Source organism: Kogia breviceps, chromosome 7, assembly GCF_026419965.1.
Source record: "Kogia breviceps isolate mKogBre1 chromosome 7, mKogBre1 haplotype 1, whole genome shotgun sequence".
Classification (NCBI taxonomy): domain Eukaryota; kingdom Metazoa; phylum Chordata; class Mammalia; order Artiodactyla; family Physeteridae; genus Kogia; species Kogia breviceps.
Window position 1 is genome coordinate 65,457,235 of NC_081316.1, and position 22,521 is coordinate 65,479,755.

General features: G+C 51.5%; 1 protein-coding gene across 4 annotated transcripts in view; it reads right to left on the reverse strand.

Annotated features, from left to right (window-relative positions):
* SLCO2B1 (solute carrier organic anion transporter family member 2B1) overlaps window positions 1-22,521 on the reverse strand; it is a 50,009-nt gene that overhangs the window by 20,131 nt on the left and 7,357 nt on the right. The window contains exons 2-7 of one of the 4 annotated variants that reach the window (XM_067038485.1): window positions 15,988-16,118; window positions 14,734-14,871; window positions 13,270-13,432; window positions 10,441-10,677; window positions 10,109-10,207; window positions 7,159-7,349 (exon numbers count right to left, since the gene is read on the reverse strand). In XM_067038485.1, coding sequence (XP_066894586.1) covers window positions 7,159-7,349; window positions 10,109-10,207; window positions 10,441-10,677; window positions 13,270-13,432; window positions 14,734-14,871; window positions 15,988-16,118 — 959 coding nt within the window. Of the gene's footprint in view, window positions 1-7,158; window positions 7,350-10,108; window positions 10,208-10,440; window positions 10,681-13,269; window positions 13,433-14,733; window positions 14,872-15,987; window positions 16,119-22,521 lie in introns of all 4 variants that reach the window. The other 3 variants (XM_059070864.2, XM_067038486.1, XM_067038487.1) reach the window with 3 other exon arrangements.

The following is a 22,521-nucleotide window of genomic DNA, read 5'->3' on the forward strand; positions in this document are numbered from 1 at the left end:
TGCACTTTCACATCCACCAGACAACAGTCTGGTGTGGGGACTATTACTGCACCTATTTCACAGAAGAGGAAGCGGAGGCCCCCAAAGGGCAAGTGTCACCCAGGGAGTAATTGGCAGACTAGGCTTTATTACCACCCCCTGTGCCCATATTGACCTCGGCTTTGGGGACGGGAGGGGAGGGACAGACCTTCAGGGGTTGCGGGGTCAGGAGGGCATCCAGGCAGAGGTGAGCTCTGGGATGGAGAGATAGGAAGGGAACGGTTATTTGAAACAGGGACATACACTAGCAGAAGGGCAAGGCTGGGAAGAGAGGTGTCTGGGAGGTGGGAGGAACCAACTGACGACAGCCAAGAGCCTCTCAAGAGCCTCTCGGGGAAGGAGCATGGCGGTTCAGGGGGCCAGGCTGAGAGACTTGTGCTTTCTTCTGTGGGTGCTGGGAACACTGACCTCCAGTCCCTGTCTCTGTGCTCTCCAGAAGTTTCCGCCTCTCTCCCCACATCTGTTTTGAGGACTTCCGACTAATAGTGGGTTCCAGAAACAGGAATCATCAAGCCTCTGCTCAGAGTGGGGCTCAGAGTATGACCAATCTGGGCTGTGGTTTGCCCAGGTCAGCAGGTCTTGGCTGAGGGAGCCGGTCAGAACTTCCCGTCTCGGGCTGTGTGCTGACTGCTGCAGCCTGTGGACCCGGGACGCTGTGTGTGGTCCAGCACAAGGAAGGTCCCACTGCCTGTGGGGCCTCGGGGGGCCCAGGAGCTGTCCTTAGAGGAAGCTGCGTTCCTTGAAGGCTCTGGGCCGGGGCTGTGATCCCAGCCCCACGGAGCCAGCACTGACCCTGGTGGGCGATGTGGAACCCTCTGCCAGCCCTCAGATTCCGACACATCTGGCCACAAGGAAGCATCCACAGCTGCTTAAGCTGCTCAACTTCCTATCCTCTATGGGAGGGAGATCGTTTCTCCTAGCAGAGGTCCTGGACATCTGAGCTTCTCTGAGGGAGCGGTGTGCTCCTGGCTCTCTTACAACGGGATTCTTGCAACTGGCTGCGCCTCTTTTACCTGTGGCTACCAGAAAGCTCATGACCAAATAAGTGTTTCAACGAGTGGTCTTGGTCTTGATTGAGTGACTCAGCACAGGCCTTGAGATGGTTCTTCCGGGGCCTGAATCCCAGCTCCACCTTTCACTAGCCATTCCACCAGGTTACTTAATCTCTCTGTAACTCGGTCCCTCGGGAGTAAAGTGGGGGTAATAGCTGAACCTATTTCATAGGTGGGTTACAGGGATTAAATGGGCTAATTAATACAAAGGGCTTGGAACACTGGACGGTACGGAGTAGGCAGTACATATTGGCCTAACTTCTCATTCTCTTACTAGTACTGTATATGTATTTGGTGTGAGCTGTCTCAAACCTTTTATGAAATACAGTGGAAGTAGGATGTAGAAAAGCATCTAATAAGAATATTGGGTAAAAAGGTAATATTTCTTTTTAAGAGCTGGCCTAATCCATGCTAAGAACAAGCACTCCTGGTTACTGAGCCTGCATGTCAGGTATTGAACCACCCACCTCAACACTTTGCCTCATTTCCTTCTTACAAAGCCCCCAAAATATAGATTGTATGGTTATATCCATTTTATAGATTTCAGACTTAGTAAGTGACAGAGTTAGAATTCATACCCAGGTCAGGATGGTGCAGACAAAGCGGCTGTTGGCCTTCCTCCCTGCCACTAAGCGATGCCTCCAACTCAGACACTAAGGAAACGTTTACATGGTGCCTCATGGGCCAGATCAGCTACCAAACACGTCTCTCCTTCAGCCTCAGTCTCCTCCTCTATCATTTGGTGGTATTGGACTAGACCAATGTTTTTAAAACTAATTTTTGCAACAGAACCCTCTTCCCAAGTGAAATCTCACTCAAAAGACTGATATAAAAACACCAAAAAGTAGAACTGGTCTGATTGAAGTGTGTGTGTGTGTGTGTGTGTGTGTGTGTGTTTGTGTCAGAGAGGAAGGTCCTTAGTCCTGCTGGGGAACCCCTCTCTTCAGTCTCCCTATGGTGGCACCCTTTGGGTTCTATGGGGTGCAGTTTGAAAACCACTTGAGCAGATCACTCCAAAGGGCCTTCCAGCCCCAATGTATGAGGAAGCTCTGATCTACATGATCTACACCAGGCCAGGGAGAGGAAGGCTCTCTTCAGCCCTTTGGGGCCAAGACCTGGCCTTGTACAGACAGGAGCAGGGGGAAGTGGTGCTGGCCAAGCTCTGGGCACAAACTTGACCCTCTCTGGGCCTCAATCCCTCTGTCTGTAAGAGGGAGTGGGCGTTGAACTGGATGATCACACAGGTCCTTCTACCTTAGAGAGCTGAGGTGGAGTCACAAGGCTTGGGTCACCTGGGATGGGGAAGGAAACAAGAGGGCTCCCAAGCTGGCTGGGAGGGCTCTGGAAGCAGTGCCAGCAAGGGAGAGACTCCAGGCAGAGGGAAGACCTGTGTCACCCTGAATCTCACAGGGGCTGCAGTGGAAGCACAAAGTCCCAGGGGAACAGGGGCCTTCCGCCTGGGCAGACCCCAAAAGACAGGCCCTAAGTCCTAGGTTTTCAAGGCTATTGCCACTGACCACTCCTGTCCCCATCTCTGAACATTTTCTCAAAGAAGTACATCGAGGTTAATGACTAAGAGACAATGGATTTCATAGACTCAGGCCAAAATTGTAGTTATTTAGAAATGTGAATTTTGGGAGTCACACAGCATTTGAGGTGCAGAATCTTAGAATAATAGAACATAAATACTCGAGAATCTTCAACTACTAGAAACATAGAACTTTAAAACCAGGTAATATTCTAATCCCAGACTCTGGGAGATACCCCAGAATAACAGACACTGAGGCTCCTGGGAAATATGACAGAGGCCAGTGGTACTCAGAGTCTGGGTGGGGACACAGGATCTCCAGGGGATCTGTTCTCAGCCCCTGGTCCAGCCCGAAGGGTAGTTCAGAAGGGCCTAAGGAGAGCACAGGACGGCTGCTGACTGAATGGGATCCTACAGTCACAAAGCTATATGGGCCCAGTTGCCCTGCTACGGAGCCCCTAAGAGAACATCTTTACTCTATGGGCTCTGCAGAGCCATGTGCCAGGAGCCCGGCGGCTTGACAGAACCTTAGAAACTGGCTAATTGTAGACAGAGAGACTGAGGCCTGAGAGAGGTGAGGCCTGCCCTGGTTCACTTCTAGAAAGACGTCTGGGTGGCCACCTGAGCTCTGAGATCACAGACACATGGACAGAGCAGAGCCAAAGGCAGGGAAGCAGAGCTCCTGGCCCTCCCATGCCGATATGGCCCCCCCATCCCCCATCTCATAGCCTTCTCTGTGGTGACTATTAATCCCCTCCCCCCTGGCAGACAACTCTAAGCACTGGCCGTGGGAGAAACCTGAGCTGTCATCCAGTCATCCTCCATCTGTCTGCTCCTGGCCTTCTTTCACTACCTGAGAGCTCCTTGGGGCAAGGGCTGTGGGATACACCCCTCGGTCTTCCTGCAAAAGTGCTCATGTGCTGCCCCATAGGCAGGGAGCCATTTAAAGGAGACACCAATGAACCTGCCAGAGCTAGCAGACTTTGTCCAGTCTTCTGCGTATTGGACAGACAGGGAGACTGAGGCCAGAGACCTTCTCTGGGTCACGCAATCCTTATACAATATACCACTATCTCCTGGATACCAGTAAAAGCTGCATTTCCTTCTAGGAGGGTGTTTAGAGGACCCCTGAGCCTGGGAGGGGGTGCTTGAAGGGACTTCAGATAGAGTCCCCCACTTCACTCTCTCCCCTTGCCTGTTCCTACTCCCCGTGGAAGATACACATCACATGTATGAGGACCTGGACTTTCTGACTGCCAATTTTGCCTAATTGGGCCCTTCCTCCTGGTCCATCCTCCTCCCCATCAGTGGCCTGAGTGGGCTGGGCCAGCCCAAGCAACTGCAAGCAGACCCAGCCTAGGCAGCCTCAGGAGGTGGGGGAACAGTTCCTCCCACATCAATATTTATTGCCTGAATGCTGCTGGAAGCAGATCATCATGTTCTCAGCCTTTGGTTCTTTTTTAAGAACCCCTCACTGCCTTCCCTCCTCACTCCCCATCCCCGATGTGCTGAGAGAATGAATCCAGACAGCCAGACAGGTTCACAGCGAGGGAGCCAGGGTTTCAAGTCATCACAGAGACACAGCTCTAAAAATCCGAATCTCTGCATCACAGCAGCTTCGACTCAAGGAATAGTGCATTCTCAGAATCTGAGGCACACAGAATACTGCTCCAGGAATCTAAACTCAGCATCATACACAACAGAACAGAATGGGGAAGTGACTTGCTCAAGGTCACATGACTGACATATGACTGAGCCCAGCATAGCGGAGGCTCACCCTTGTTTCTTCCACCTCTTCTACCCCATGGCTCAAGTGGCACTTCTTCTCTGTTCAAATTCAGAACAGAGAAGAGCCACTTCTCTGTGGCGAGACCCAGCTTGGAGATTACCCATAACTGGCAACTCAGTCTCTTCCCTTCCTTCCTCTGTGATCACCCGTGCTTCTAAGAACTCTTGCCCAAGTTCCAGGAATTTCTTCTTATTCATATTTTGGCCTGAGCTAGGCAGAACCAGGAAGGACCATCTGTGGTTCCAAGCTGTCTTCTTCCCCTGAAACTGGTCTCTCTCCAACATCTGCCTCGCCCGCCTCTGAGCCAGCATCAGCCCTTCACTGCCTCTGGGATGCCCGTCCCATGGTAGAGCGAGATCCAGGTCTGTGTGGTCCCCCTCCTGCGTGGCTCTTTGAACTCATTCCCACGCCCTGCCTTATTGCCAATGCACTGGTTCCTGCCTGGACCAACACCCCAGCTGTCACATCAATCTCCCTGCCCCCAGCTGCTCTCTGCACACTCCCCTGTCCCTTCCAATCCCTTCTGTTCTTAGCACCTGGTGCTGAAGCCTTAGGACTCCCTCCAGGGCTATCTGCTGCTCTTGAAGCTGGAAGGCAAGCCTTTTCCTGTTCTGGCCCCTGCTGGCTGTCCCAACATCAATTTTCTTTGGTCCCCCCAGCCCCATGTATATAGCCTGTGCTGCAGCAGCGGGTGGGAGATGGGCTGGTGAAGGCAGCCAGGTGTGGTGTCAGAATGACTTGGGGTCAAGTCCCAGCTTTTCCAGGCAGAGACATTTTCAGCCCTTCCTCTTAGGCCTAAATTTTCTTGTTCTAAAGATGAGTCACTATCTCATATTACAGCAAACATATTCAAATGCACCAACCTGCAACATTAAATTGAATTATTCTTACTGCAAAATATTTGACAGGATTTTTATAAATTGTCCCTTTGAAATTGAATTACTTAGTAACCACTAACTTCCTTAATTTATAACTGTTTGTGATTTCTCAAAATCTTGGCACAGAGGTCCTAAAACTCTTGTAAATAAGGGTGTTGGGAGAATCTTTTGATCTAATATTTAGTCTTTGATCCCAGTTCCTGACACAGAGCTCCTAAGATCTTGGTAATTTCCTGAGTGGAAGAGCATCGGACACCGAGCCCCGAAATGCCTTGGAATTTCCTGGTGATAGAAACATCTTTTGTTTTAGGGAGGTGACTCTGGTGGGCTCCTGGATGAGGGCTGGTCACAAAGACCAAGCCATGATTGGAAGCTTGGAACTTTCAGCCCACCACTGCCCTCTAATTCTACAGAGAGGAGAGAGAGGCTAAAAGGGAGTTAATAATCAATCATGCCTATGTGATGAAGCCTCCATAAAAAATCCCAATAGTGTAGGATTCAGGGAGCTTCTAGGTTGGTGAACACAGCCAGGTGGGTGATGTACCCAACTCCACAGGGACAGAGCTCCTGTGCTTGGCACCCTCCCAGACCTCACCCTATGTATCTCTTTATCTGGCTGTTCATCTGTATCATTTACCATATCCTTTATTATGTCATAAACTGGTAAACATAAGTCAGTGTTTTCCTGAGTTCTGTGAGCCACTCCAGCAAACAATCAAATCCACAGAAATATTGCATGGGGACAGGTAAAGGTAAAACAGGAGTATTTTTCCTTTATACTCCCAGACTTGGGGAAAAAGAAAGTCTAATGCACAGATTTTCAGAATCTAATGTAATGTAATGAAATGTGTATGAGTATTAAAGAAAAGTTAATGAAGCTGACGCTAACGACATACAATCGAGCTTTTATAAGCCATTTCTATTTTGTCTTCTTTTGTATTTTAGAGCCAATTTATTGTTTTTCGGGCCTTGTGTTTTTGTGGGTCCCTGGAAAACTTAGAGGTCCCTGGCCCAGAATCATCTCTCCTGCCCAGTGGCCTCACACGGTCCTGCCTTCTCCTACTACCTGTGACCTTGAGCACATCCTTGCACCTTCTGGGCCTCAGTGTGGTCCTCTGAGGAAAGACCATGAGCCCAGCAGAAGAATTCAGTGAGATACCCCTGCAGTACCCCGCCAGTTGTTACTCATCTTAACAACTTATCTGTCTCTTAAAGAGACTCCGTCCTCAGAGTCTAGGCTGTGCCTGGTTTAAGTAAGGGTGGAGACCATGTGCTGAGCCCCAGGGTCCAGCCTGACGCCTGGCCCCAGGGAGGCACTCAGTACATGTCTGTCCCCTCACTGTCCCTGAAAAGGCCAGGTTCATGTCTATAGCCAAATCCTTTGCCCAGGCTGTTTCCACACCGAGAATGCCCCTCCCTTTCCTTTCCACTCTTCCGCACATCCTTCATCGTCCAGTTCAACTCCCCTCTCTTTAGAGAAGCCTTCCCAGACCCTCCTGCAAACCCTCCACCTCCTCCCAGTTCTCAACATTGCTATAGCACGTTCAGAATCTACCAAACACTTTAAGCAACAAGCAGAGAGGCGGTAGGGTAGTGGTTAGAATGAGGGGAGTAGGCTCAGACAGGATTGGGTTCTAGTTCCAGCACTGTCCTTGCTGGTCTCGTGATCTTGGGTAGGTCACTTCCATCTCTGGCCCTCGAGCTCCTCAGCTGTGGAGGTGCAGGAAATACACACTGTGCAGGGACGTCGGGGAGATGGCTCTGTAAGCTGTGACGTGCAGTGCCCAGGAGGGACGGAGTTTAAAGTTATAAAGGAGGACAAGTGGGTTGGGGGTGGAGCCTGGACGAGAGTGGGGCGTGGAGGGGCCTTACTTTGCTGACAGGTGGGTCTGAAACTGCCAAGACCTTTCGCCGGAAGCGAAGCTCACGCTTCTCCTTGGGCATCTCCTTGGGGAAGAAGAAGTAGGGGATGGCAGCCAGGGCCACCGTGCCAGCGGAGATGAGAAAGCCCAACCACCAGGCACCCACCCATCGGGGGTCCTTTGAGGTCAGGCTGATGCCACCTAGAAGAGAAGACCATGTGATATTAGGGTCAGGATGGGCTGTCACTTCTTGGCCACCACCCTGGGACTGGCCTCTTGAGACATGAAGTGGTCTGTGCTGGGAGTCAGGAGATCTGGGTTCCAGTTGTGTCTCTGCCAGTTAGCATATCCTGTGTGACCTTGGGCAAGTCCCTGACCCTTCCTGGGCCTCAACTTTTTCAACTATTAAGGCAATGTGTGTCGTGGTCAAGGTCGTGGACTTTGGAAATGGACCGCTGGGTCTGAATTCCATTACTAACATAACCTTGGGCAAGTTACTTAACCTCTTGGTGCCTCGGTTTCTTCCTCTGTAAAGTACAGATATTAGTAGCACTTACATCATAGGGCTGATGTGAGAATCATAGAAACTAATATGTGTAAAGCACTTAGAATAGTGCTGGCACATAGAATGTCTACATGGGTGTTTTCTCTTTGCTTACTGTTACTACTGTGATTATTATTGTGAAACTGATGGCTAGGATGACTCTTGTGGTTCTCAGACCTGCACGATGATTAAAATCACAAGGGGTACTTGTCAAAAAAAACCTGGCCTTACCCATGACCAGCTTAGAACTGCCACAGGATGGGGTGGGAAGGTGACCAAGGAATCTGTGTCTTTAACAAGTTCCCCACCTACTGTATAGCACAGGGAGGAAAAAAAAAGAAAAAAAAGCTACAATCTGTTTGCAGGACATATATTAAGTTAATCTTAAAAATGCATTCTAATATACATTAGGTGTAGACAAATACTGTTTGATTCCACTTATAATAGGTACCTAGAAAAGTCAAATTCATAGAGTCCGAAAGTACATTGGTAGATGCCAGGGGCCGGGGGGTAGGGGTGAGGGTGGGAGTGGGAGGTGGGGAGGGGGAATGAGGAGGTAGTGTTTAATGGGGACAGAGCCTCAGTTTAGGAAGGTGAAAAATTCGGGAGATGGAGGATAGTGAGAGTTGCATAACAATGTGAATGTACTTAGTGCCACTGAACTATACAGTTAAATATGGTTAAAATAGTATGTTTTATATTATGTGACTTTTACCACAATAAAAAGAATTTTAAAAATTCCCCAGGTGATTTTGATCCCCCTCCAGGTGTAATTAGGACAAGATTATCCCAGGTGTACCTCCTGACTGAAGTGCCCACCTCTCCCATCAGACCTCTTGACCCCAAGGCTGAGTTGGGTACTTCCTCCTTCAACTGCCACAGCGTCTGCAAACACTTGCTAACAATACAGATACATGATGACACCAACCCCATGAGTTGGGCTGATTCCCAGGTGCTTGATCCTGAGCTCCTCCTAGACAGGGGCCAGAGTACACAGTTGGCACTCAGCAAATGCATCTGTAAAACTGGGGGCAAAGTTGGCTTCTGCACTGATGCCCTCTTCCACTTATTATTCCCCTGGCTTCTGTGCCGGGCTGGCGGGAACTCACACACACGTCTCAGATCCACTTCTCACATACCAGTCTGTGCTGCAGTGGATATGACCCGCCCAACCCATGCAATCCCCCAGAGAGAAAGAAGGACTAGGGAGGTGGCACATGGGTCCACAGAAATGCCACATCTGCCTGTGAAGGTGCCATAGCTGCCAGGATGATGTCAACAGAGCCAGAAACATACCCCCGTCCCCTGAGCTGGGGTGTGTCTGGGAAACTGATTCCTGACTCCCAAGACTGTTCCACTGAGGGAGAGAGGAGTTACAACCAGAGTCCACACTTGGCTCCAGGCCCAGCTTTCTAGAAGGAAGGGAGGTGGGGCAGGTTTATCCCTAGCAACTCTTGTTCAGAGCTGACCAGGCCTGTCCTGACTGGAGGCACCCGTGGGCAAAAGCCAGAGAACAAGAAACAGAATCTGCCTGTCCATCTACCTGTACATGTGTCACCCGAGGCTTCTAGGGCTTGCTGGAAAATCTCCAGCTGAGGGATGGGACATCAGAGCAGCAGGAGGCAGAAGGCAGAGCTGGGGGCTCAGAGCTACTTGGTGGGACCAGCAGGCAGCTGAGATGCCACAGTGACCCGTTCTAAGAAAATTCCACTCCCACTCCTCATAGAGTACCAGAGCTTTGGGATCCCCAACACTCCTCCCTCCTGGCTGCCTTCGGACCCAGCTTCAGTTCCACTCCTTGGCCCACCCTGACCACTACCTGGGTTAGAGACCGCTATTCCCCAAACGGTGCCCTCAGCACAGGTTGTCAGGCTCTGAGGTGGTCAGAGCTGGAAGGGTCCTTAGAGGTCACCCAGTGGATTTCCCATCTGAGATGGCCAATGTAGCTGAGTCCTGCTCCAAAGTTCTCTCCAGCATGCCACTGTCCTCTCTGTGTCCTGAGGCTTGTCCCCTTGACAGATGGGAGTGTCCCACAGGCCAAGAAGGGTACATGACCCTGTCTGCTCCACAGCGTGTCTGAGCAGGGGGCTGGGGGCCTGGGGGAGCTCAGGGGTGGAACTAGGTGAAGACACGTAACAATAGTGACAACAATTATAACTCTCCATCTGACGGCTCCTTATAGCTTATCTCCACATTCTCACTGCATTCTGATGACAGCTTTGGGAGGTGGGTGGGACACAGAGAGCATCTCAAAGATGGGAAGGCTGAGGCTCAGAGAGGTTAAGAGGCTTGTCCAAGGTCATGGGGTTGCTGGGATTTGAACTTGGGTCCCCTGGCTCAGTGTCTCCTATGAGATCAGTGGTCAGTCAGCTGTGTCTATGTGCCCCTGGGGACAACTGTGTGCTCTGAGGCTCACCTTCCGGCATTCGATCAATGTCCACATAAAGGCGCAGCATGAGGCTGCCCAGCCCATAGGCCATGCCTGGCCCCATCATGGTCACTGCAAACAGGATCCCTGCAACAGGAAGCCTACGTTAGACCCCTGTAGCCCGGCTTCCTTCTGCAGGTTAGTGCCTGCCCAGCCTCCAGCGGGCAAGAGCAGCCCTTCTCCCCTGGTCAGGGCCGGGGAGCTCTCCAGGGCTTCTCCGGGCCTTTACCAGCCACATGGGGCAGAGGTCAGGGACTCATACTTAGCCCTACCTGGGCCGGGTCCTCCCTCAGAGCCCAAGGGGTGGGACAGGTCCTCACCGAGGTAGAGGGGTGAGTTGCTGTTGTGGGCAAAGTCATCAATGTAGGAGATGCCAAAGGGCTGAATGGGCACCCCGCCCACGCCGAGCAAGGTCTGGGCCGTGAACATTATCCCCACCACGGCCAGATGCTGGACCTCTGTGTAGCCTGAGCAGCTGCTGTTGGATGGGGCCGGGGCTGAGGTTGGGGCCTCAGTGGTGGGCAGGCACAGGGAGGCCTCAAAGTCCTGTGGCATGTCTGCTGAGAGATGATAAAAAATATTAGGACAATACCTAAGACTTATATAGCACTTACTGATGCAAGGTACTGTTCTAAATGCCCTGTATATAAATCATCTGACCCCTACAACAAACCCAGGGAAGGGGGTGCTCTCATTACTCCCATTTTACAGATGAGAAAACTGATGCTCAGACAGCAACTAGCAAGGGTTAGAGCCAGGATTGGAACCCAGGCAGTCCAGCTTTGAGTCCATGCTCTTAAATCGCCCTATGCCACCTCTCTGAGCAGAGGTATGTGGAAGTGCCATGGCAACAGTGGCTCTTAGGTGGGAGGGGTGGGGTGGTAGAAGAAGATGGAGGTTGAACTGGGTGGAGAAGAACAAACAAGATTTTCCAGAAAGGGAAGGTGGGGGAGGGTGTTCCAGAAAGGGGTCACAGTACGTGCAAAACCAGGAGCTTGAAAAGTTCAGCATGGCTGGCTCACAGAGTGTAAAGGTCAAAGCCAGGGCTGAAGGCAGGGCCAGGCAAGAGAGGGAACATTGGGGCCTGGGCTGTGGAGGGCTCTACTGCCCTCGACCTTCATTATGGGGAGGCTCGGTGTCAGCTCGGGACACAGATGCAGAGTGCAATAAAGGGAAATTTCTTAAATTAGTACCAGACATTTGTTTCCTGTAGCTCACCAATATTTGCTGAGCAAACTTAAGAAGACCCTCATACTATTATTATCCTGAATGCGGGTGTAGAAGTGGCCTTCTCTCTGTGGCTGGCCCAGCCCTTTCTGGGAGCTCTGAGCCATGTCCACCCAGCCCAGAGAGCCACTCTTTAGGGCTGGAAAAAGCCATGTGAACCAAGGTCAAGGACCTGGACCCTCAACCAAGACTGCCTGGGTTGAAGACCGTGAGACTTTGGCAGAGAGGCCCTCAGCCCCTCAGGGCTCAGCTTCGTCATCTGTTGAACAAGCCCCCTGGCATGGAAGTTCTACACAAATATGGAATTCAGAAGCAGAATAATTCAGTAGTTCAGAGCAGAGGCTCTAGGGCCAGGCTACCAGGGCACGTCTACTAGCTGTAGGCCTTGGGGAAGTACCTCCTTCTCTGAGTCTCAGTTTCCTCACTTATAAAATAGGATAATGATAACAGCTGCTTGAAGGGTTGTAAGCATTAGGAGTGGTGATTGGTGCCTGTGCACAGTGCCTACTAGACATTAGATATGAGGATTATTATGGGGATCTTTAATAAGATCTTTTTATTTCCACCCCTGAGTCCCCAGTACCTAGCAGAGGGCCTGGCACATAAATACTAATGATAAGTAATTCATTAATGAGGAGGAACGAGTGAATGAAATAGCCTTGTATGTCAGAGCAGCGTGGGTGCTTGGTGGTCACCAAGTCCGGTCCACCCATTGGACAGATGTGGAGACTGAGGCTCAGGCAGGAGAAGAGGTTTGCTTGGGGTTTCATGGGGAGCAGAAAGGTGTTGTACGGCAGTGAGGATGAAGAATGTGTGTGACCCTGCACAGGAAGATCCCTGTTAAAGTGAAGATTCTGGACGGAGGAATGTAAGGAAGTGGGCCTGGCACAGAGTAGGAGCTGATGGGAGGACAAGGGAGGAAGGATGCTTTCTGACAGCACTCTTCCCCTGGGACGCCTTCCATGATGGAGACTGGGCCGTGGGCTCCTTCCCTGGGCTCCTTCGGTCCTGTTCTTCCTTCCTCACACAATCTATACAATGTGGGGGCGGGGAGGAAGGGGAGGTATTGTTTGTCTGTTTCCTCTCCCAGACTGGGAGCTTCCAGTAGGCAAGGACTGAGTCCCCTGAGAGGGTCCAGCACAAAGTAGGCAGCACTAGGGGTTTCTTGGGTGGACCACCAGATGGATTGTTGAGGGGTTGGTGGATGGATGGGTGGATGGGTAGATGGGTAGGTGGATGGATGGATAGATGGGTAATGGGTGGAGAGGTGGATGGGACAGGGAAGGCTGCCTGAGTCATTCTCCAAGGGACAGGCATCCATCTGTCAAGTTGTCTCTCAGCAAAATCCCACTGAGCTCAACAAGGGCTTCCCTATTCCTGTCCAAAATTCTTTCATGGTTTTATTTGTTCATTCACTCATTCATTCTTTCTTTCATCAATGTCTTGGCTTCTTGTGAGGATTAAATACATCAGTACACATAAAGGGCTTAGAACAGTGGTGCCTAGTAAGTGGTGTGTGATACTGTTATTATTATATACAAATTATTATATATTATATATTATTTTCCATAAATATTTCCTGAGGACTCACACAGGCCAGGCCCTAAAGTGGGCTGCATTGTAAACCCACCCTCACCTCAAAAATAAAAGCAGTGACATACAAGCAGGCCCTCACCAAGAGATGCCCAGAGGGCCTCATTTCTCTGCCCCAGGACTACCCACTACCCCACTGCCCAGGGCTGCCTGAGGGACCCACCCGGGCTTCAGATGAAGGAGGCAGTGGGCGGGGGGATGGCACGGAGGGCTAGTAGGTGTTCTGGGAAGCTGGACCCATCCTAACCGCTGGAGACCTGGGGAGGGGCCATGTGCACAGTAATGCGGCAGCTCAGGTATACCCTCAGCCCAGCCCCTCCTGCTCTTACCGGGGCTAGTGTGGTCGTAGTGGTACGGCTCTGAGATGAAGTGTGGGACAGTCATGAGCACGCCCGCCAGGGTCACAAGGATAGCTCCATAGCCGATCAGGCGGGGCCGATGTACCCGGCTGCCAAAATAGCTCACAAACACGATCAGGGCTGTGTTCCCCACCTGAAAAGGGATGAGAGGACCCATTAAAGTGGAGCAGAGGGACGGCCTTGTCGCTATCGCCAATCTCAGTGTTCCCTTCTGTAGAATGGACTGGCTGGTTGAATAAGAATCATTTGGGTCCGTCTTAAAAACACAGATTCTGGGTCCTCCTAGGAAGGGCCATAGTGTCTCATTAGAGGAGAGAAATAAGAGCAGCGTGGACTGGGCTAGAAGTTCAATTTTATTCTAGAATGTGGGTTGGGCCCCGTGTTAGAACTTCTGGGAAGTCATGAATGAGAAATAAATAAAGAAAGTCTAAAGCCAGAGGACTAAGGCTTGGATTTTGAGCCTTAGAATCAAAACCCTCGGATGTGGGTGCTGAAGGGGAAATAAGAGTTTGCAGGGAAGGGCGGCTCTGCCGTCAGAAGCTGGGGTGTGCACTCCACTCTGCGGCTCACTGGTTGGTGACCACGGGTGAGGTACTTACCCCTTACCTCCTTGCCAATTGAGGGGGCAGTATCAGCAGAAGGTCAGTGGGAGGACTGATCCTGGGAAGGACAGTCACTCTCCATTTTATAGATGGGACACTGAGGCCTAGAGTCAGGGAGTGGCTTGCCCAAGACCCCAGGTAATGACGTTCTCTTCCCACCTCTGAGATATGAGGATGGAGTGCTAAGGAGCACCTGGGGACTCGGCGTGGACCACAGGTCTTGGGTTGGGAGGAATGTGACACATCACCCAAGGGAGAGAGAATTTCACAGAAATCTACTGGGGGTCAGGGAGAAGGAGAGTGTTCTCGGGACCGCGGCCTTTTCTGAGGGTGAAAACATCTGGTAGGGAAGGGGTTGGGCACAGATGGACTCGGATCTCCCAATCCACCCAAAGCAGATTGCCCACTCCTGGCTCTCTGGCTGTCATCCCAGAGGCAGAGGCCTGTGGATCCCAGGGCAACTCCATGCCGTGGAATCATCCCCTCCCCCAACCACGCCAAGGTCCCAAAGTTCTGCCTTTGATCTAATTAAAACCTCTCTCACTACTGTTGAATTGGCTTCCTCTGATTCCTTCCTGGGGCAGACAATAGCCGGGTGCCTGAAAAGGTGAAAGAATCAAAAGGAGAATGGGGTGACATGGGAACCCTGGCTAGCTCTAAAATCCTCCGCATCCCCCAACAGAGGGCTCCCCAAAGGCGGGATAGGAAGGAGCTAAGATGGGGTTGCATGTGGCACTGGGGAGGAAGGGTTTACGTTCGGGCAGTGGGGGAGGGGGAGGGGGGTGTGAGTCTCCCTCAATATCCCCCCCTGCGGCTGTGCCGGGGCCAGTACCTCGTTGAAGGCGGCCAGCAGCCCCGAGGTCTGACTGGAGAGGCCGAAGCGCTTCTCCACCGTGGAGATGGAGCTCTTGAGGTAGCCGGAGATCATGAGCTGCGCCAGCTGCAGCAGGCTGTGGCACAGCACGAAGAACTGTCGGAGGGCCCGCGGTGATGGCAGCGGGTGGGCGGAGGGCCGGGGAGATCGTGGCGGGTGGGTGGTAGACAGATGAGATGGGGTTGGAGAGAGGGAGGGAAAGTGAGGCCACGAGATAGAGAAACAGAGTCAGAGGAGACAGTCACACAGGAGGAGAGAGAGGAAGAGAGGAAGAGTCCAGAACAAGAGGAGAGAGAGAGATATTGGAGTAATGCATGGATTCTCACACAGGCCTAAAAACTAGGAAAGCTGTCCTGGGTACCCCAGGAGTCCGGGGGCAACCTGAAATCCACAGGACTGAGAGTAGGGTCTTCATGGGGCCAAGGATGACAGGAGCCCCTCTGACCCCCAGAGGTCCCCCAGGTTGGACTGGATCCTGCTCCGTGTTCCACCACCCTGCCCCTTTCCCCAGGAAGCTCTCCAGATCCCACCCCACCCAGTCCTCCCTTGGAGCTCCCCTGGGAGACCACCTGCACACAGCGAACCCCCAAGCTACACACCCCACCTCACTCAGCCTCACCCGAACACCCCGCCTGCCTGCACTCCTCCTGAAAAACTGGCAGAATTCCCAAGAGAAGAAAAAGCTTGCTTCAAAGAATTAAAAATAGGGTGTTTATGCCAGAGCTTAAAAAATAGAGTGTCTGTTCTTCTGAGTTTCGGTTTCCTCAACTGTGCAACAAGGAAGACGCCCCTGCCTCCCCAGGTTATTATGAGAACTAAATAAGACCATGTGGGGACAGCTTCTGGCACAGGGTCTGGCACCCTGTTGGTGCTGGTGGAGGCTTGGATGTTTAGGGCTGCCCTTGGTGGAGCCAGCACTCCCAGTATTCATACAGGTTCAGAATCCCTGGGGTCTTTCTCTTTCCTGCTAGAAAAACAGGAGCCAAGAAGACTGGTCACCCACTGCCCACAGAGCAGCCTCTCTGGAAGGAGAGAGCATGTGCCTGAAACCAAGCTAAGTGCTTCTATAGATCACAGCTACCCATTCTACAGATGAGGAAGCTGAGGCTCAGGGAAAGGCAGCAACTTGCTTGGCATTTTACGGTCTGTAAGTGGCAGAGTCTGTTCTATTGGGCTTGGATGGTCCTGCTCCTGCCAGGCCCTGAGAGGTACCTTGATGCTGTGAAACACACTTGGCCGCAAATCTTGAGGATTTGGCCTGGCTTTGCCTCCAGGTGTGTCTTCTGTGCCCACCATGGCTTTGGTGTCCTTGTCTGGCACCTGGAGCTCCTCACCAATTGGCCCTGTGGGACAGACAGCCAGGGCATGAAAGTGGAGATGGAATCCCAGAGAATGGCCCTGACCGGGTAGCCCAAGGTGTTTCAGGGGTTGGTGAGAATCTGAGTCAAAGCACCATCAGCCTTCCTGCGTCCCAGGTGCTGAAAGAGCCCTTCCTAAGGGGGGCTGTGTGCGTTCCATGTGCCCATGCTGGTCAGATCCCACTGGGACCACCTATTCACACCTTCATTCCATTCCCAGCGTAAAGCTTCCTTCTAGGGAGAAGTTTCTGATGCTGCCACACAACCTTTAAGCTGTGGCCCTGGTGTAGAAATGCACAGCCTTAGCCCCCCTGGGGCCTATATCTGTGAGACATCCAGTGCTCTTGGAGGCTGACTTTGGGTCTGGGTCTGTGTCTGTCTGGCTCAGTCTCGGATCAGAGGTCTGGGGTCCAGTGCATGGTCAAGTCTTGGTCCAAAGTCAGGACATAAAGGCTTTTCCTGGGGGTAGTTTGGAACAGATACCAACACCTCCACAGGACACCACCCTGCCAATAATCACAGAACTAACCAGCCCAATGCCCAAATCGTACATGAACCAGGTTGCTGGTCTGCACAGAAAGGGCACTAAGAGGTCATCCCATTTAACCCCTCTCATTTACCCCTGGACAAACTGAGGCCCCATGTGTGGAGATGACTCAGGAGGTAGAGCTAGGTTAGAACCTGGATTCTTGGCCCCATTATGCGTGTCTGGTTTCCCCCTCCCATGGTAACCATGGTAACCATGTCGGTCTCCCACTCACTGCAGTCCCTTCAGAGGCATCTCTCAGGGTCTCTTGACGTTTAATCTCAGTGAGGAGCCTGGAAGTCTGGCCTTGGGAGACCCCACCCCTCCATTTAGATGAAAACCACCTGCACACCCTGGCAGCCCAGGCCTCCTTGGCCTTCATCCCCTTCTGGGGTCCCGCTTCCTGCAGAAGCCACTCCATTGTCTCAGATGCCTCTCAACCCGGCAGGAGTTTCCGCTCATTCAACAAGCTCCTTCTGGAGCCTGAAAACTGCCCTGACGACACTTCTGACCCAGAGATGGGGTGCGGGACCTCTCACCCCATCTCCAGGAAGATGGAAGGCAAACTCTGGGAGGGGGCTACGGAGGCCTGCCACCGCCAGTGAGGGTTTTGGGCTCCTCACACAAGATACCTGGGAGCCTAAGGAATTTTTCAAAATTGAGATATAACCCACACACCGTAAAACCTACCCTTTCAGAGTATACAATTTAGTGGTTTTAGTACATTCAAAAAGTCATACTCTACCACCACTATCTAATTCCAGAATATTTTCATCACTCCAGTAAGAAATCCTGCACCCATTAGCAGTCATTGCCCATTCCTCCCTCCTCACATTTCCTGACAACCACTAATCTATTTTCTGACTCTCTGGGTTTGCCTATTCTGGATATTTCATATACATTCATATAAATGAAATCATGCAATATGTGGTCTTTTGTGACTGGCTTCTTTCACTTAGCATAATGTTTCAAAGTTCATCCATGTGGTAGCATGTACCTATGCTCCATTCCTTTCAATAGCTGAATAATATTCCAGGGTATGGCTGTATATCAATCACATTTTGTTTACCATTTATCTGTTGATGGACATTTGTATTGTTTCAGGTACGGTGAATATTCATATACAAATTTCTTTTTGTGTATATATATATATATATATATATATATATATTTTTTTTTTTTTTTTTTTTTTTTTTTTTCTCAGTTCTCTTGGGTATAGAGCCAGGAGTCGAATTCCTGGGTCATATGGTAACTCTATGTTTAACTTTTTGAGGAACTGCCAACTGTTTTATAACACCATTTTACATTCTTGCTAGCAATGGATGATGGTTCTAACTTCTCCACATTCTTGCTAATACTTTTTATTGTCTGTCTCTTTGATTATAGCCATCCTCATGGGTGTGAAATGATATCTCTGTGGGTTTTTTTAATAGACTTTTGTTGGAGTATTATTGCTTCACAATACTCTGTTAGTTTCTTTTGCACAACAAAGCAAATCAGCCATATGCATACACATGTCCCCATATCCCCTCCCTCTTGAGCCTCCCTCCCATCCTCCCTAACCCACTCCTCTATCATCACAAAGCACCGAGCCCAGCCGATCTCCCTGTGCTACGCTGCTGCTTCCCACCAGCCAACTGTTTTACATTTGGTAGTGTATATATGTCCATGCTACTCTCACTTCACCCCAGCTTCGCCCTCCCACCCCACCCCTGGGTCATCAAGTCCATTCTCCATGTCTACCTCTTTATGTCTGCCTTGCAACTAGGTTCATCAGTACCATTTTTTTTTTAGATTCCATATATATGCGTTAGCATACAGTACTTGTTTTTCTCTTTCTGACTTAACTTCACTCTGTATGACAGACTCTAGGTCCATCCACCTCAGTACAAATAATCCTCATGTGGTTTTTTTTTTTTTTTTTTTGGTTTTTGTGGTACACGGACCTCTCACTGTTGTGGCCTCTCCCATTCGGAGCACAGGCTCCGGACGCACAGGCTCAGCGGCCATGGCTCACGGGCCCAGCCGCTCCGCGGCATGTGGGATCTTCCCGGATCGGGGCACGAACCCGTGTCCCCTGCATCGGCAGGCGGATTCTCAACCACTGCGCCACCAGGGAAGCCCCCTCATGTGGTTTTGATTTGATTTTCCCTAATGACTAATGATGTTGAGCATCTTCTCATTGCTTATTGGCCATATCTTTGGGAAAATGTCTATTTAAATAGCTTGAGGAGGGACTTCCTTGGTAGCACAGTGGTTAAGAATCCGCCTGCTAATGCAGGGGATACGGGTGTGAGCCCTGGTCCAGGAAGATCCCACATGCTGCGGAGTAACTAAGCCCGTGTGCCACAGCTACTGAGCCTGCGCTCTAGAGTCCGCGAGCCACAACTACTGAGCCCATGTGCCACAACTACTGAAGCCCATGCACCTAGAGCCCATGCTCTGCAACTAGAGAAGCCACTGCAATGAGAAGCCCACGCACCGCAACAAAGAGTAGTCCCTGCTCGCCGCAACGAGAGAAAGCCTGCGCGCAGCAACGAAGACCCAACACAGCCAAAAATAAATTAATTTTGAAAAATAAATTAATTAAAAACAAAAAACAAAAAAACAAATAGTTTGAGGAATTTGGTTGAGGAAATGGAAGTGTGTGTGGCTGGGAAGGAGTCCCTTTTGTGGGGTATGAACACTCAGAGGAAACAAGGAGATGCTGAAACAAAAGTGACACCTGACAGGGAGGAGATAAGGGGTTGGCCTAGATAAGGGAAGTTGGGGCGAGGCTCTGTGGAGGTCACTTTGAAGGAGAAGAGAAGGTGAGGGGGTTCCAAGCAAACTCAACGAGAGGAGATTGACAGGATGATTTCTGAACCCCAGTTCCTCTCACCAGTAGAGACCAGTCACCTACTATAGCACAGAGGCTGTGCTACATGCTGTCCATGTATGTAAAGGCTTGCATATGCACATTCTGCATGCTCGTGAAGCGCCTCCACAACTCCATGCCTTTGGTGATTTCATGATCTCTATGCTTCTGATGAGAACACCAAGGCTCACAGGTAACTAGCTCTGCTGACTCATGTTGGTGCGGGAACACAAGCGGAGGTGTTCATCTCAATGTCACTCTGTGCTCCTTGCATAGATTTGATGAGGGGAAGAGGCACAGTGTTCTTCTCTGTCTTGGCCCAGCCAAACCTAGCAAGGCCACCTGGAAGGCAGCAGTGTCTGCCCCCAAGGGACCGGGCCAACCCAATGATGAGGCTGGAGCTGAGGCTGGAAGGTCAGAAGTCACTGACCTGGATCCCCAGGGAATGGATGAGGGAGGGGGCAAAAGGTCAATGGACCAGCTCAGCACCTTCCACCCTCCTGTGGCCCAGTCTATAGTGTGAGCCGCTGGGTGGAGGAGGGAAGCCCTGGCCCTGTCCCCCTGGGTTCTGAGAGCAGCCACCAGTCAATGTGTTGGGTCGCCAGTCGGTCACTGAACAGGGCTGGTCAGATTGGTTGTCAGTCCCCTTTGACCCCTTCCTGTGGGCTGGAGGCCTCTATAAGGGGGCTGGCAGCAGACAGTCTGACTCCCTGATAAGGGATAGAACTCCCCCTTGAAAGGAGGGTCCTGAATCCAGGGCTGTGTGTCCACCTCACCTCACCTGTTGTCCCTGAGGCCCTTCCCGTCCTGTGAAGGCTTTTTCAAGGGCCAGCCCTGACAGGAAAGAGGGCAGCTGACGGAGTGAACCTGGGCTGGGTTGGGGTGGCCTGTAGGAATAAGGAGAGAGGAAGGGAACCAGGTCCCAGGAAAAAATTCCAGCCTCTTCCTCTCCTAGTTGAGTAGCCAGTTTGGGGGGCCCCAGGTATGCCAGGTGGTTCCAAGGGCTGGCAGCCCGCGGCTCCAGAGCTGGCAGGCAAGGGGTCTGTGTGCCTGTCAGTGGGTCATGTGGCATCTCACGCACTCATGTCCATCAGCTGGTAAGTCACTGGTCCACTAGTCCACTGTCCTTTCGGAGACTTGTCTGTTCGGGCTGTCAATTGCCCACTCACTGTAGAGCAGCTGCTCAGAAAGCCAGTCAGAAAGTTGCCCCGAAAGTCTGTCAGCCAGAGACCTTCAGTTCAGTCAGAGACTCCAGATGTCTGCAAGGCACAGGGTCCTGGCTGTGACCATACCCGCTCCACGGCCAGGAATCTGAGTCTGGGGGATGAGGGGCAAGGTTCAGAGAGCAGCCTGACAGGAAGGGCTGATTTTCCCTCCCTGTTCTTTCCTGGAAAGGCTCAGGGGCCTGCCTACTCCAGCCACCTGCCAGCTATAAACAGCACGTCTCAGGCAGATATGGGGCTGCGAGCCTGGATGTGACCCTTTGTCCTTCTCAGTCTGTTTCCTCTGTAAGGCGAGGATATAGCCTCTACTCAAGGAGGTAAGGTATCTCCGGTGCCTGGCTCAGGCTTGGCACACAGTAGGCCTCCTGAGGGCCAATGCTCTCCCCTCTCCTGATAATCTTCAAGTACCTGTGAGGACACTGGCCCACCTGAACCCACTTCCTTCCACGCACCCCTGGTCCCTCCACGTTAATGCCTCCCTCTGACAGCTCCAATCATTCCGTCTCTGGATCAACTCTCTCTTTCCCATCCAAGCCCCAGTCAACCGCAAGACTTGAGGACCTGGACCCCTTTCTTCCTGCCGTGCACACTCACTAGCTGTGGAGGCAACTGCCCAGGTTTTAATCCCCCAGCTGGTTTTAATCCCTTAGACCAGCGGCCCATTTGCTTCCTCATTCTCAATGCAGGGCCGGCAATCCCTACTTCCCACTGCCGAGAGCGCCCCCCCGAGAACCATACCCTCCTGCCACATTCAGCCTGGACACTAGAGGCCCCAAACCACACCTTACCAATGACATTAACTTGACTTTGCTATTCCACTGTCTTCATTAGCATTTTTAGTTGTTACTCTTCTTCGACCGAGCAGCCCCAGAAAATGGCTTGATTTTTTATGACAGGAACTTCCAAAAAAGACGGAGTGACTCTTCAAGAGAAATCATCAGCAGGGTGTGCCCCTCAGATTCTTCGAATCTCTGCCCCCCAGATCCTCACCTTGCTGTTTCTACCAGCAAACCCTGGACTGGGGTATCGCTATTCTTACCCAATCCTGGTCAACCCTCCCTCACCCGCCTCTCTCCCCATTCTGAAGAACTGGCTGTAAAACAAACTTCCAGACTCTCAACAAATATTGACCTTTCCTCCCCACTCTGAGATACTGCCAAAGCTTTGAGAAGTGGTGTTGTCCCTTATCTCGGTAAATAATAGACTTTGTCTTACTGACAGGTTGTGTCACTAACACGTGGGGAATCAGCGCTGCCACGGTGCATAGCAGGTGCTCAGTGAACATTGTTCTCTTCCCTGTCAGGTACAAACACCCCACCTGCCTTCATACTTGCTTGGGGACAGCAAGGAGCATTGCCACATCTAGAACTTGGGAACCAGGAGAAAGTTCAACCCTGAAGGGCCAGGCAGGCAGGGGGCTGGGAGACCCAGCTCTCTGGCTCACCTTCTCTCCCTACAGGAAGTGGCCTGGTGGAGGAGTTTGTCCTGGGGCCACCCTATGTGCTGGCAAAAACCACTGAGGTAACGGCTGTGACTCCGTGACGTGGGTGAGGAAACTGAAGCACAGAGAGGGGAAGGGGCTTATCCAGGTCCTGGGGCTGGTAAATGGCAAAGCCTGGACTGGAACTCGGGTCTGTCTGACACCTGGGCCCCTAACGGCAGCCATGAGGTGGTGGCTGCCGATGATGGTCTTAGAACCTATGAAAAATAATCCCCATGTAGCCATTTCTTATTCTGGCCTGGCTTCCCTCCAGTTAATTGTCAAGGGTGGTTGTATGGGGA